This window comes from Daphnia pulicaria, chromosome 2 (assembly GCF_021234035.1).
Source record: "Daphnia pulicaria isolate SC F1-1A chromosome 2, SC_F0-13Bv2, whole genome shotgun sequence".
In the NCBI taxonomy this organism is placed as follows: Eukaryota; Metazoa; Arthropoda; class Branchiopoda; order Diplostraca; family Daphniidae; genus Daphnia; species Daphnia pulicaria.
In genome coordinates this window covers 1,056,404-1,070,893 of record NC_060914.1, presented here as the reverse complement: position 1 = coordinate 1,070,893, position 14,490 = coordinate 1,056,404, and the positions used below count along the sequence as shown (strand labels likewise).

The 14,490-nt window shown below is 43.6% G+C and overlaps 1 protein-coding gene across 4 annotated transcripts in view; it reads right to left on the bottom strand.

Moving 5' to 3' along the window:
* Positions 1–14,490, bottom strand: part of LOC124326964 (microtubule-actin cross-linking factor 1-like) — a 67,294-nt gene that overhangs the window by 48,386 nt on the left and 4,418 nt on the right. For 3 of the 4 annotated variants that reach the window (XM_046785681.1, XM_046785684.1, XM_046785685.1), the window contains exons 3-5: positions 10,360–10,421; positions 1,315–1,404; positions 199–276 (exon numbers count right to left, since the gene is read on the bottom strand). In XM_046785681.1, the coding sequence (XP_046641637.1) occupies positions 199–276; positions 1,315–1,404; positions 10,360–10,421 (230 nt within the window). Of the gene's footprint in view, positions 1–198; positions 277–1,314; positions 1,405–10,359; positions 10,422–11,507; positions 13,042–14,490 lie in introns of those variants that run through there. The other variant, XM_046785683.1, reaches the window with a different exon arrangement.

Sequence of the window (14,490 nt, the reverse complement as noted above, 5' to 3'; positions counted from 1 at the left end):
GCTTTTTTTCTTTTCTTTTCAAACCAAATTTGTAAAAAAAAACAAAATCCATATATTTTTATTTTATTCGTTTTATTCTTGCAGTTGAGCGGCGTCAATGTGAACATGGAGAGGACAGGAAAGGATAAAGAAGAGGATTCCTCGTCCTATCGACCTTATCAAATTCTTTTCTCCTCCGTTTTGGAGAGAAACACTCACCTTGCGATAGCGGAGATAATCGAGCGACGTCTGGACGTTCTGCAACATGTGGAAGCGCATCTGACCTCTTTCACGGGGCTGGACATTAAACAAACATAAAAGAAAAAGAAAAGAAAAAGATGAGTCAAATAAAAAAAAATTTTCAATTATCAAATTTATTAGAAAAAGCATTTCGGTTGACATTGGAGAAATGGGGAAAAAGACTGACGATCTTGTGGCTGTGTTTCGGATTGTCGAGAAATCGAATATCAAAAAACGAAATCAGATACTCCTCCCTAACGATGAACTCTATCATCACAGCGGTGGAAATGCTGACCGGGTGCCGTTAAGAGCGGAACACATTATTATTACTTGTGGATGGATCCTTATCATCCGTCTTGCGGGCCAAACCCCCCTCCGAAGAAGCAGAAGAGAAACTGCTGGCCTCCTCTCCACCAAATCAAGATGATGAGACAAAAGAGGAACCGATAAAGACCCCACCTACTCATCTACTCCATCTCCATATCTTTTCGATTTTTGATCCCCCCCCCCCCAAACGGGAAACGATGGGAGACGCTCTTTTCTTTTTATAGCCGAGAGAAGAAGACAGAAAGAGAACGCGGGGCATGGCACGGCACGGCTCTATGCCTCTGAATGGATATCGACCGAAATCAATATTCAAAAAAAAAGAAGAAGAAGAAGAAGAATGAAGGGGCAAGAAAACAAAAAAGTTCCTTTGAGTTGTTGTTGTTTAGTTGTTCTCTCTCTCTCTCTTTCTAGCCATCCCCTAGGCCAGGCTGCAACAACCTGCAGAGAGAAATGGGAACACTGAAAGTCCAAATGGGCTGGCGCCTGGATCCAAATACGGGCATCGTGATTAGCGAAACACACAGGCGAAAGAGAGAGAGAACGGCAAAAGGCGCCGATAAATAACAACAACAACAACACGACTGTTTCTCTCTCGAGACCCATTCCTCCTCCTACTACTCAAACTAAATTTTGCTTCTCTCTTCTTTTTTGGGGGGTTTGTCCCCCTTGTTCTTCTTCTTCTCCTTTTGAAATCTTCTTTTGGTTGGCAATGAGTGACATAAACTACCCGACCATTCAACAATAACAACAAAAACAACAACAACATACCAAGTGATCGCCAGAAAGGACTTCCAGGAGCGAGACGAGGTTGTGCCCGTCACGAAGGTCTTCGAAGAGGTCGTCCACGCGTCGCCCAATCTATCGAGAGATAATAATAAAAAGAGAAAATTAGATTTTAAATAAATAAAAAAGCACAATCAGTATATTTAGTGAATGAATTAATCAACAAATCAATGAATGGGAATGAATGAGGGGTGGAGAGAGTCTACAATGTAATGGGTGGGGCCCGGCGACTTTTAATTAGACGTAGGGAAACGCGTGGAAGATGGAAAATGTTTTCCCATAAATGGTCACGTCTACGGACTTGCAAAGAGCCGATGCGATCATTATGATCCATTGGCCGGCCGACGGACGGACGATGGATGGATGAATGATTCACGCACGGAGAAGGCGGAAAAGAAAAAAAGAAAAAAAAAAGTCAATCTATCGGCCGTGATGTAATGGCCGGCGTGGCGATGTGGTGGCGGAGCGGCATCATCGAATGACTATCGCGCCTGAGTCAGCCGCACAAAACCAATGATGGATGAGTTTAAATTCAATATGGGCCCCCACACACGTATGCGTAAGATGGCGTTGAAGGGTTTTCAACCCCGCAGTTTCCTTCCTTTTTTCTCTTTCGAAACCCGACATTTACGTTGCATCCTCCGCTCATCTGCGCTATTCACGCGCTTTTGGGGAGGGATTTTTGGTTTTCTTTGCGCCCATAACGGACGCCCCAGCCGCCGCCTTGGTCGGATCTTTTTTAACGCGCTACATACATCAAGTGTCGTCGTAAATTACCAAAGTCTCTTGCGTAAATTCATCGTCGAATTTTGTTTTCCCCCGCAACTCATTTCCTAAGGCGCACGCAGACACCCAAACGCGCACAATGCCATAAATGGCCAGGGCCAGTCACACGTATTAGAAGGCGTCAGAACGCGCCAAAATAAGTAAACAAACAAACGAGCAAACATCGGGCAAACGACTCGATGCAATTTTTCAACCCGAGGTGCCAGGGCAACAGCAGGTGACAACGCCTCTTCACCCAATCTCTTTTTTCCCCCGTCCGTTCGCCGCCCGCTCAGACACACACACCAAAAAGAAAACAAATAGAAATCTAGGTCCCGTTGGTCCTCGCGCGTTGGATTATTCCCTCTCACAAGGAGAAGAAGAAGAAGACACCAGTGTCGGAATGCCAAGGACCCTCTTACATAAATGTTAATAAAAATAGCTTTTGATCAGCCACGGCTAGATAAAGATTGCCGACTCCTTTTCAACTATCAAGTGATAAGACATTTAGAAACCGATAAGATATTTATCCCAAAAAGAGAAAAGACTGGTAAGAACCCGGTTTTTCATCTTTCTGCTTTTATTTTTTTGTTTTTTTAAAAGAGTATGATATTTCATTTTAAGAATATGGTGCACCAAGTAGCAGGAGCACAAAGAACCTTGTGAAGGACGTGCCAGGAGCACACCTATTTCGATTTATTTCTTCTTCTTTTTCTTCTTTTTAATATTTCAAAAGGGGAAAAAACCGAAGAGAAAGAAAAAGAAAATCTTCAATTTCTTATTTTTATTTAGTGTTATAACTAGTTTTGGTTGTTGTTGTTGTTGTTGTGTTGGTTGCCCCTTGCTCAACAGAGCGGAATGAATAAAGATGACGGTAAACAACCTGTTGAATTCCTCTCTGAACAGACAAGAAAGAAGAAAAAAAAAGGTAAAAGAAGGTCCTTGGGTATTCGACACAATGAAAGAATGGCACATCCGTGGCCCCACAACACCGTGAGTTGTTGCTTTCTTTTCTTCTAATTCTCCCGGCGGACCAACAACTACTACCCCCCTTCATCAGATCATCGTCCCACTCTAAAAGTCTAGTAGCATCCCGTCTCTCAATTCAGTTCGTGAAGGAGAAAAGGGAAAAAAATAAAATAAAATAGAAAGAGAAAATTGAATCGAATTCCACTTTCGAGGAGGTTTTTTCCTCGCTACCACGAATCGATCGATGGAACACAACAACCTTCACACCTTTGCGAAGAGAATCGAACGAGAGAGAGAGCCACACCCCGGAATTCACGCCAAACAACAGCTAACTACCACTCAGCGTCTGCCCAATCATCCGTATCGTAACGTGTAGACTCTAACATTACATACACACACATACACGACACGAGCGTGGTGGTGGTGGATATTTTGCACGCCTGTGGAACATGGAACCAACATGGAAATCGATTGGGCCAGCCGTCCAGAACCCAGCGTCGATGATCACGGTAATAATCAACTCAAGTCCACTACTTAAAGATTGGAAGGGGGAGGAGTAGAAGCTGGTAGAAGGAGAGAAGGTTCTTCTTCTACCAGCCCCAAAAATCGATCCATCTCTATCACGGGGTCAATCCCAGCCGTCATCGACGACCCCCAGAGTCCCTCCCTTTCATTCTCTTCTCCAATCTCCAATTCTTCTTCGACTAGATATATATTCAAATATTAGTCTCGGCAAGAAGATGAAGAGGAATGCCGCCGTGTGGCCAGATGGGAATCCAGCCAAAGCCAGAAATCTCCTCCCATCTCGCACGCGTGCACTTTTCACGCACCTTCTTCTTCTTCTTCGTCTTCTTCCTCCCTCCGTCTACCCTTTGCAGCCTTTGCAGTTCACTCATCTGATAACAATCTTTTTTTCCTTCTGTATTCATCTCTCGATTGAATAGTATTGACTAAATCAATCTTGTTGCATTTCACGCAGATGGGGGAGAAAAAGAATCCTTTTCCATCTCGTCCCACACAGAGGATGTCGTATAACCCCATAACACATCCGCCCGGAGCCAAAAACCCGTCCGATGATCTCATCTTCATGCATGATAGCCGCAGCAGCAGCAGAGGGCTAGGAGGCCGGCCAACCCAGCCAGCAGGAGCAGACTCGGTAGTAACAGTTAGATGACTAGCTGTTATTTGGTGTTGTAGATTCTGGTGGCCTGCTGCTGGTGTGTGGCATTATATATTAGCAGGCGTGGCTCTGTCATGTCGCGCTTCAATGGCTGATCGAATTCTATCTATCCATCTCTCTCCCTCCTTTCTCTCTCTCTGTCGTTTGTTACACATGTAACAGGTAACGAAAAAGGGACGGCAATATAGGGGAGGAGTACTCCCCTACCAGAGCATCAATAAGGATCTGATCTATTCTCATTTTTTTTTTGTCTTCCTCCCGATGTTATTACACGGACGCAAGTAATTGGCGCGTATTTGAATTGGAGAGAGACCCGAACAGATAGGGCGTTGAAAGGCACACAGCCCAAAAGAGGAAGAAAAGCAGCCAAATAACAAAAAGGGAAACAACAACAACCACAGCACACACACAAAAAAAAGTGATGGATTTCAATCCACAGGCCACCACCAGTCAAAAGAGTAGGAGGAATGTTTTACAAGGCGTATTTTTGCGTTCATTTCCTTCGAGACTTTCGCCCCCCACGTTCTCCGATATAGGCGATGATGTCACCCAACTGCATCCACACACACACGAGCGAAACAATCCATCGCCCACACACACTTACTTGCTTACACAAGAGGAAGAAGAAGAAACAAAACAAAACAAAAAAACTGGGCTCCTTCCTTTTTTCCACACCATCTTATCATCAACACACATTTCTATTTAATCAACGAGAGCTCTGCTTTGTTTCTCTTGTGGGGGGGCTTTTTGGTCGTTCCTGCCTTTTACGGGCGTTATCTATTTCTTAGTGAGGATATTTCAAAATCCTCGACTCGAAAATGCTCTTTTTTGTTTCAGTATTGTTTACTATTTGTTTAGGGGGACAAACAACCGAAAAGTGATGAAAGGAGACCGAAAAACACTTTTTACTGCGTGCGGTACTTGTTGGGTGTCGACGATAAAGGACGGGGTCCCTCCAATAGGAAACAAAAGAGAAAAAAAATAAAATAAAGTCCTCAAAACAAAACAATTCCATGCAAGAAAAAAAGAAAAAGATAACGAGAAACTGTGAAAATGGGTCGACAGCCATGACAGTCAGAAGCTGGAAAAATGACAACAATAACAATAATAAATATGGATACTGCCACTTGCGACTCTCGTAAGGTTTCACGAGAGAAACAAACAAATTGGAGCGGAGAAAGAAAGAAAGAAAAGAAGCTTGAGGTGTCTCTACTACTACTACTAGACGTTACACGCGAGTGTGAGAAAACAACACAAAAAGTCTACTTTTTTTACTCTTCATCATGTTTGGCTTCTTCATCCGCTCTCGAGTTTCTTTCATTTCTTCGACTTACACGGCCGGGAGAAAGAAAAAGAAAAAACATTAACATGCAGCGTCTTTTGCCTATTGTGTAAACTACTACTACTACTACATTGAGATTTCCCAAAAGAAGAAGGGAAAATGTATGTGTCACCCTCTTTCCTCCCTCCTTACATATAAACAGAGAAAAAATGACGTCATGGCGCGCGTGCGCGATTCAATAAAAACGTTTTTGACGAGTACGAGGAAAGATGCGCATGTTGTCGGGGAGGAAATTGCATTCAAAAGACATTTTCCTCTTTTTTTTTAGTTTTTATGATTCCATTTCGTCGCAGAGAAAACGTTTTCCAGTCAAAAGGCAAGACGGAAATATCCAACAACAACACTCCCCCCTGGGGTTGAAAGAGGAGAGAGACCTCACACGGAGGCAAGTCTACTCCCGAGGAGGAATTGTTGTGTCTGGCAACAACCCCCATCAAATCTAAATATGTGTGCGTCCCCTATCAAAAAAGAAATTTCTCGAAAGAATTTTTACAACAACTGCGAGGACAATACCTCAATGTATCAAGATAGGAGAGGTCGCCTGTCACTTTCATCTGGACAAGTCGGGCGGAAAATAGGGACGAAAGAAAATTCAATTATGGCCTTGCCAGAGAGGAAAAAAAAAGCACAAGGAGAGGCTCGGGAGTTGTTGTAGGTGGCAATGTGGACGAGTAGGAATGTCAAATGTAGAGTTAAAAGAGAGAGAGAGATCGTTCTCCTTTTTTTTATATATCTCTAGTGGGACACGAAAGGAATCAGTCGCAGCCAGCGACACATGTATATAGATTGCTAGCTGCAACTCTCTCTCTTTCTCTCTCTTTTATTTCTTTCTCTGTTGATGGAATACTTTGAAACGGGGAATAGAGGGCACTACCGACACCTGTGCCCGCAGGGGCGGGGTCTCGACTCTCTCTCTCGATCGAGTGTGTCTATGGTAAATGAGGAGCGCACCACCGGCCAAGTAAAACGGTCATTTGCCCGTCTAATTGCAACTTTTTCGTCCGTCTGTCGATGTTTCCTGACCGGTTTCGAGTGGAAAGATCCATCCGACGCGATGCCAAATGCCGGGCAAGGCCGCCAGCACACGTCCAGCCACCAAATGTTGACCAGATGGTCTCGTGAAAACCTACACCGACCGACGCCATTCCTGACCTCCTCCTCCTATACAGTTCTACCTCTTTCTTCTCCTTCTTCTTCTTCTGCTTCACTACCCCGCACTCTCTTTCGTTAAAGTGATGCAGACTGGCGGCGAGTTAGAATGCCCAGGGAAAAGAGAAAAAAGAATAGAAAAACCTGGTCGCTTCTGTCATGCTAAACATGCCGGCCATTGTGGTAACACATCACTCATATGGAATGAGAGAGAGAGAGAGTCGCTTCACATTTCTGCGACTTGTCTGGTGTCAAATTCGTGGGATAAATAGAAATCCCAAGTTGAGGGGCTCGTAGGTGTTGTAGGGTTGTGGCACAGGTGCGCTGCTGCTGCTGCTGCTGCTCTCCATCAGCTCCCGATGCGGCGCACGTCTGTGTTTTTACAACAGGGGGATGAGTAGGCGTCGTGATTCTTTTGAAAAAAAATTTTCCTCGTGTGTCGGGACTAGACAAGACACACGAGCCGTCACCACTCCCAACTGGTGGGCGAAATGTTTCATCATTTTCTTTAGCCTCGACAGAGGGGAGAGAATAATCATTTTAATCATTCAGAAAAGAAATATATGATGATTGCGCGGACGCTCAAAACATTATGCATGCCCGCCTTGCCCTCGAGGCGCGAATTTCAAAAAAAAGAAAATGACATCACCGTCCGAGTCAAAAGGCGCCACGGCACCGCCACCCCCGTGAGAATTGTATCACCTTCCGAAAGTAGACACAGACAAAAAAAATGGAAAATGGAATTCCTTTCATCATCATCATCAAAGTAAGACGTTATCAACATTTAAAAAAAAAGCCGGGCAAGAGATGACACGTTAAGAAACAGATTTCAACAACAAGAGTCAATTAGCGGGCCGGCCCCTTATTCATTTTCTTTTCTTCATATCAAGATCCACGCCGTTGTACAGTCGAAAACAATTGACTCAACAATTCAAAGGTCCGAAACGATAGAAATTGTCGGTCAGAAATCGCGCAGAGATTAAGAATTACGATTGATTTTGTCTAGTCGTGGGCAGCGGCATTCTCCCCCCCCCCCCCCACAACGGGAGTGTGTGTGTAGGCCAGTCGACACAATCCATCACCAGGAATTTTTTCTTTAAAAAATATAAATCTCTGCGTCGTTTGTTATCTTTTTCCTGTTTAAAAGTTTCGAAAGTCGAAAATTTTTTTCAATACATTTTTTGAGTGATATACTCCAGTGGGCGATTGTGTCATTGCCACACGAGTGCCCACACACACACACACATGCACGCTAAAAAAAGAAAAAAAAAAAGAGGTTCTTCCAAAAGGAGGAAAAGAAAAAAAAAAAAAAAAAATTGGTGTTCATATAGCGCCGCAAGTGAAAATTTCACACAGAGAGCGCTGAACCGGGCAACTCCGTACGGTTCGGATTGGGAAATGATCTAACTGTTTCTCATTGGCGACAAGGAGAGAGAGAGAGGGGGGGGGGGGGATCGTTGTTGGCGGCCAAAATAGAAGAAAGAATTGTTCCGCCGTTGAAATCACTCCCGCAACCAACTCGTGACGTCACTCGACCAAATGGTGTGTCGTAAAGGCGTCGGACACGGACGCGTCTTATTCTGGCCAGCCGGGCGGAGTGGGCGCAGCGTGTAACGAGGACGATTTTTCTTTTCTTTATTTTTGCGGGGATCTACCTTTTTATTACGTTTTCTTCGGTTTATTTATTTATTTATCTTTTTCTCCTTTTCAAAAGGGATAGGTCATCATCATGGCAACTCCACCCAAAAAAGAAGAAGAAGGAACTGCGTCGTTTCGCCTATGTGTGTACGCCGTGTGTGTGTGTGACTGCCTTTATTTGAAGAAGAAGAATGAGGCTGAGCGGCACTTGGGTTCGGGACTCGACGGGAAGTCGCCTTACCAGGTTTCCGCCCAACAATTAAAAATGCAGTTAAATTCTTCTCTTATTCTTCTTCTCTTAGTCGTCGTCGGCTTCGGGCCTTTTTTCGTCTTCTTCTACACACCAAAACCCATTCGTTCGCTCACGTCATTCCCCCCTGACATTTCCACCTTTTTTTAATATTTTTTTGCGTGTGTGATATCCCCCTCTCTCTGCACCTCACTCCACCCAGTTTTGTTTTTTCAAGAGAAGAAGACAACCAGCTTCTTCCGTTGAATAACGATAACGAAATCCTCTAGGTACACTATCTTTTCTGAAAATCGTGTTTTTTCTGCCTTCTACTTGGACGTGTACTGGAAATTTCCATTTCTGTTTCGTCATTTCACTCAGGTGATTTATGACACTGGAAACCGAATAAATATTTAAAAAAAAAAAGGGACAAGAAAACCGGAATGAGTTCGGGTCACAGTGAAAGATCTTGGTGGATGACCTATAGCGTGTGTGATCAAAGATTCCATTTTTGACCTAGAAAAAGAGTGGGGGGAAAGAAAATCATCGAAAGTGGATGAAATCAAACAGACAAGTTGGGGTCACGCCCGATTCAGCCTTTGACACGTGCGCCCATCATCATATCCAGATATTGTTTATCCTTTCATCTACAAGATACAACAAACAACAATCCCAGAAAGAAAGAAAACAAAAAAAAAGTTGTATCGGGATAAAAAAAACAAAAAGCTAATGGAAAATTCCTTCTCTATTTGGTCAACTTCAATCTCTTTCTCTTTCATTCCTCCCGAGTCCTACTCAAACTCTATCGGTCTCTACACACACACACATTCGAAAAGAGAAACTTGTGCATATTCTCAGCAGACACACACACCTGTTTGGGTGAACTATTTGTAGCCCATTACACACAAGCCATCGTCTCTCCTTATATGGGTATAGAATGAGGGGTGTATCCCCCTGTTCATCCTCCTTATCAGTCGAGAAGAAGAAGACGGCATTGGAATTGGTTCCTCTCGTGATGTCATCTCGATACCGTCTTCAATTAGCGACTCTCGCTGCCGGCGGACACTCACAAAAGCGACAACAACCAAAATCGTCGTGCTGGACGAAGAGAGCCGCGCTTGCAACAACTCTTCACGCCTTGTGTTCCTACGATTAACCCCCTCAGGGATTGAGACCCTTCCAATTCACAATGAATGGAATTATTCCGTTTTCTTGTTTTTAATTTTTTTGAACAAAAAAATAGTGAGAGAAAAACAAAACAAATTAAAAAAGAACCGGCCGCTTGAAAATTTCAAGTGAAAGGAGCTGGTGTGGGTAGGAGCAGCAGACGTGTACGACTTAGGGGCGCGTACGTATATAGAAAATGTCGGGGCAGTCGGAGTCAGGAGAACGTGACGTGAATCCTGATGAACGGCAGCTGAAACATTTCACGGAACCGAACAAAATTCGACGTGCCTGGACGATCGAGCCCAACCAGCAGAGAACCAGAGACTTTTCTCAAAAACGTTTTTCATACCCCATTTTCCACTCGGAGAGGAGAAAAAAACCCATAAAAATTCGACTCGAAATGCATTTTTTAAAACCCATTTTTCTCTCTCTCTCTCTCTCTCAAGTGGGTCGTCGTGCGTCTGCTGGAGGAAAAGGATTGAGATGATAGTGAGGGGGGACTTTGAAATCTGTGGCAACTTTTTAATAGTTCCGTAGGAGGAGAGCAATAAAACGCAGAGCAAGAAAAAGAAAAAATGATTGGCTTGTTACCTTTCTGAGGTGTTTGTTGACCCATTTGGTGAACGTCTTTTTCTGGATGGCATCACGTTCATCTGCAATTGAAATCAAGAGTTTTTACATCAGAAACATTTTTATTATCAGAAAGAGAAGTCTGAAACATTTTATGATGTGACATGACTTATAGTGTACAATATAAATAAGCCAGGAAAAGAAATGAAATATAAAATCCCGTTGGTTGAACACACGATCGGAAAAAAAAAGAAAAAAAGCTGGTGGAGTTCAATATCCTTTAGCGACGCATATACACCGCCAACGCCACTGTAAATCGATAATTAGGAATGTGATGAGCTCGGAAAAAAAAATTGCTGTTGATGACAAGTTCCTTTTTCTTTCTTTCTTTCTTTCTTTCTTTTTTTTTTCGGCTGGTACAACAACAAGTATAGGCTGCTGGCCAAAATAATAAAAACGAACGGAGATATCCGCCTCCAGGTGTCCGGCCAACATCCGGGCAAAACCTCTCGCGGCCATTTCCGGCAAAACCTCCTCTTTTTTGTTTCTTTCTTTCTCTTTCTTTATGTACAGTACATGAGTCAGTGCCGAGTGGTTGACTGGTTTTTCACAGTTGCAACGGTTGATTGGAACACTCTGCTACACACACGGCAAACAACAGCGGCAGAAAGGGAATTCGGGCGACTTTGGTACAATTCCAATCGGTCGGCAGTCAAAGCCCAATCAGCGTCACGCTACTAGATTAATGAGTTTTTCGGAGTTTTTGAATTATTTGCCTAGAGGTGAAACTGAAAAAACCCAACATTTGACTACCCATGCAGTGTGGACCAGACGGGAAGGCTAGACGTCATTTTCGTAATTTTACGACGTCTAATATTTTATAATAAATGAGGTAGAAGGAGGAGGAAGAATGATTTCATTGGACGGGTCACGTCATGGGTTGTCTTTCCCAATGGCGCAATCACGCTTTCACCCCGGCACCCAACTTGAATGTTGTTGTTGAGTCTCTCTAATCAAGTTTGGCACAAAATGAACATCTCATTATTAATACGTTTCGACGGCGACCCTTTCTGAGACTTAATAAGTCGGTGGCTCCCGGCTCTCCTGTGCCTCACAATTTGTCCGTTCTCTTCACATCTTAATAGAGGAGACACACAACACAGACATACCTTTGAATTTGGACAGATTTTCTTCGTAGCCGTGCAGAGTCGGATCCAGACTGGACATTTCTCTGGGATCGTTGGGGTCAAAGCCCAGCCGGTCCTTGTAGTAGGACTGGGTCGTCATGATCGTTTCGTAATTTTGTTGTTGTTGTGTTTCAGCCTCTCCTTTTTATCTCTCCGGAAAATAAAAAGGCGATACGGCGATGGAGGCAGACCAAACTGGTGCCACACAAGAACAACCAGCAGCCACACAAACACACAAAGTTTCTCCTTCTCGGCTTCTCGGCTTCAAGACGCCATGGCCGAGTGTCGACAATAAAAGGCCGCGGGGCCCAATTCAGCGAGAAACAATGACCCCAAACTACCACCAACACACAACTCTTTAATGTTTTCGCAATTGGACGAAATCGATTCGATTGAATTGATGGGAGAGAAAACCAAAAAAAGAGTTTCTTGTCGCAGGATGGGGAAATGTGCCAACAAGTCGTCGTGGCACACAACCAACCAACAACACACAGTCACACTTTTGTAAATAAAAAAAAATTTCAAAAAAATCCAACACACAACAAGTGGTGGTTGGTTGGTGGTGGTGGTGGGGACTGCAACAAAAAAAGAGGCACTGCGGCTACTACTTCTAGTCTCGACGCGGTCCGATCACCAACTGGAGACGGCCGGTGGCAACCTGCTCCGTTAAACGTTGCCGAGAACTCGCAGCAGCTATATAACCCACACACGCAACAACACCCAACCCAAGCAATGCGGCCTGGGCCTGCAGCACGTCAAGATTTGCCGACGACGACGCTGTCAAAAAATCGCCACTTGCGCGCCATCTGTTGGCGGAAGAAACCACCGAGGGAAAAAATGGGAAAATGAGAATGGACACACTAAAAATGTTGAAATGTTGGGGGCGAAGTGAGAGAAACAGGTTGTTGTTGGCCACACACACTAACCCCAGGGCTTTCCTTCTTCTAAAACAACCCACACTGGAAGAAAAAGAAGCAACCACTTGACCAACAGTTGCTGCCTACGAACCGGTCAAACCCCCCCACACCACACTCGAAAGGCAAAGGAATTCTTCTTTTCGTTGCCCAACACGTTCACTGCCTACGAAGGACACCCCCTCACTAAAAACGATGACAATGTCGAGTTGGCCAACACGACGCACACAATCATAACAGGTGTGAGAGCTGCTTAAACACACAGACGAAGTTCACGCCGAGCCACTTGTCAAAGAAAAGAATATCAAGCCTTTTCTCTATGTGTGTTATTTTTCACTCGAGAGTTTGTAGGCGACTGTTTGTGGGGGCCGATGATGATGTGAATAAAATATTCAAACGTTTGCAGAGTAGAACTGAGCCCCCAACAACTTTCAAATCGTCACCTGGCCAAATGTCTGGGGCCCCTGTTGAACAGTTGGACGACACATGTCACGGGACACTAATGTCATTTTCATTAACGATTCGGTCGGCCAAAGAAAAAGAAAAAAAAAACAAGTTTACAGAAATGCAGACAGACTGATGACGGTATTTTGGTTTTAACGTGCGTCTGCGTCGACTGTCAAACGCCAGTCGCCGTCAAATAGGATTTACCCCGAAACGCCGGCGACGCTTAGCCATCTAGCGGTAATCAAACTCATTCCATGATGGATTTTTAAAAAAATTCCACAACTTTTTTGGAAAATCATTCATGAGAAAAAAGTGACTCGGCATCCTTGGGAGTCGCTTTACTATATTGACACAACACTCGTGGACGTGTCCAAAAATCAACATTGATTAGTTGGCACGAGATCTTATGAAAAGAAATTGCATCAACTCGGTCAAAAGAAAGAGAGAGAGACGCAGTTTGCCGATTGTTTCAACATGCCGACTTCTTTCTTCTGCAACAAAACCACCGCAAGTCTTTTTTCTTCTTTTCTGTCCATATTTGGTTAGTGACCCAACGATGACGACATTTCAAGATGATCAAACTGTTTTTCTCCTCTCCTAACGAGATGACACTTAACAATAACAACGACCACCAATGTCGTACATAAATATTTCATATTTAGGAGGAACATGACGAGGCGACCTTTCATTAGCTCCTTGTTTCTAATAGAATTCTAGTTGACGGTGCTCTTTTTCTTCGTTTAAAAATATAAAAAAGGGAAAACTTCATTTATCAAACTCGCCAGAAAGAATTTCCCGCTGGCGAAACGAGCGCTCGGAATCGTTAACGAAGTCAATGTTGGCAACTAAGAATCTGTCATGCGTTTCAGTTAGCCCCTTTTCTTTTAAAAACAATAAATAAAAAACCGCCGAAATTGTGAGCAAGTCAGTGAACTCGATTTGATCTGCAAGACTTATCTTTGGAAATGTCCGTTTTGCCTTTTTCCATTAGACCAGCCACAGAACGACGTTGTAGACGAAAAGGAAAGCTTGAATGCTACAAGGATATAATCACTTCATCTTGTAATTATTAAACCATGTTGCATCCAAGTTGATTTTGCTGATACAATCAAATTTGACATAAATTCTGGGGTTTTTTTTCTAAACCACAAAACTGGCATTGTTAGTTTATTTTTTTGGATTTTATCCAATTCCAACCGGCGGGACCAGCCGTTTAACTGCCGAGATATCCAAAAACAGGAATCGACAAGTCAAATATTATTACGACGTGAGCCAACTGCTGAAAAGGAAGAAGCGATAAACATCAGATGAAACCCAACGATACCAGAATTTCAAATCTAATGAATTGAAATTCAGAGAAATGTTGTGATATAACGGGCGGATGGTGCGTGACGGTGACATGTTGAATATTCTTAGGATGTGCTAGTCTATAGACTCTTTTGTTATTGTCACCAAATTCAAGGTGAAAGGAAGTCATCAGTGACGGCGAGAAAAGAAGTGCTCCACTAGTAGTAGTAGTAGGAGACAGCCGACCTTGTGACTTGGGCAACGTTCGAAATTACTCACGCCAATTCATGTGCGTGTTAAGTAACAAGACTATCTAC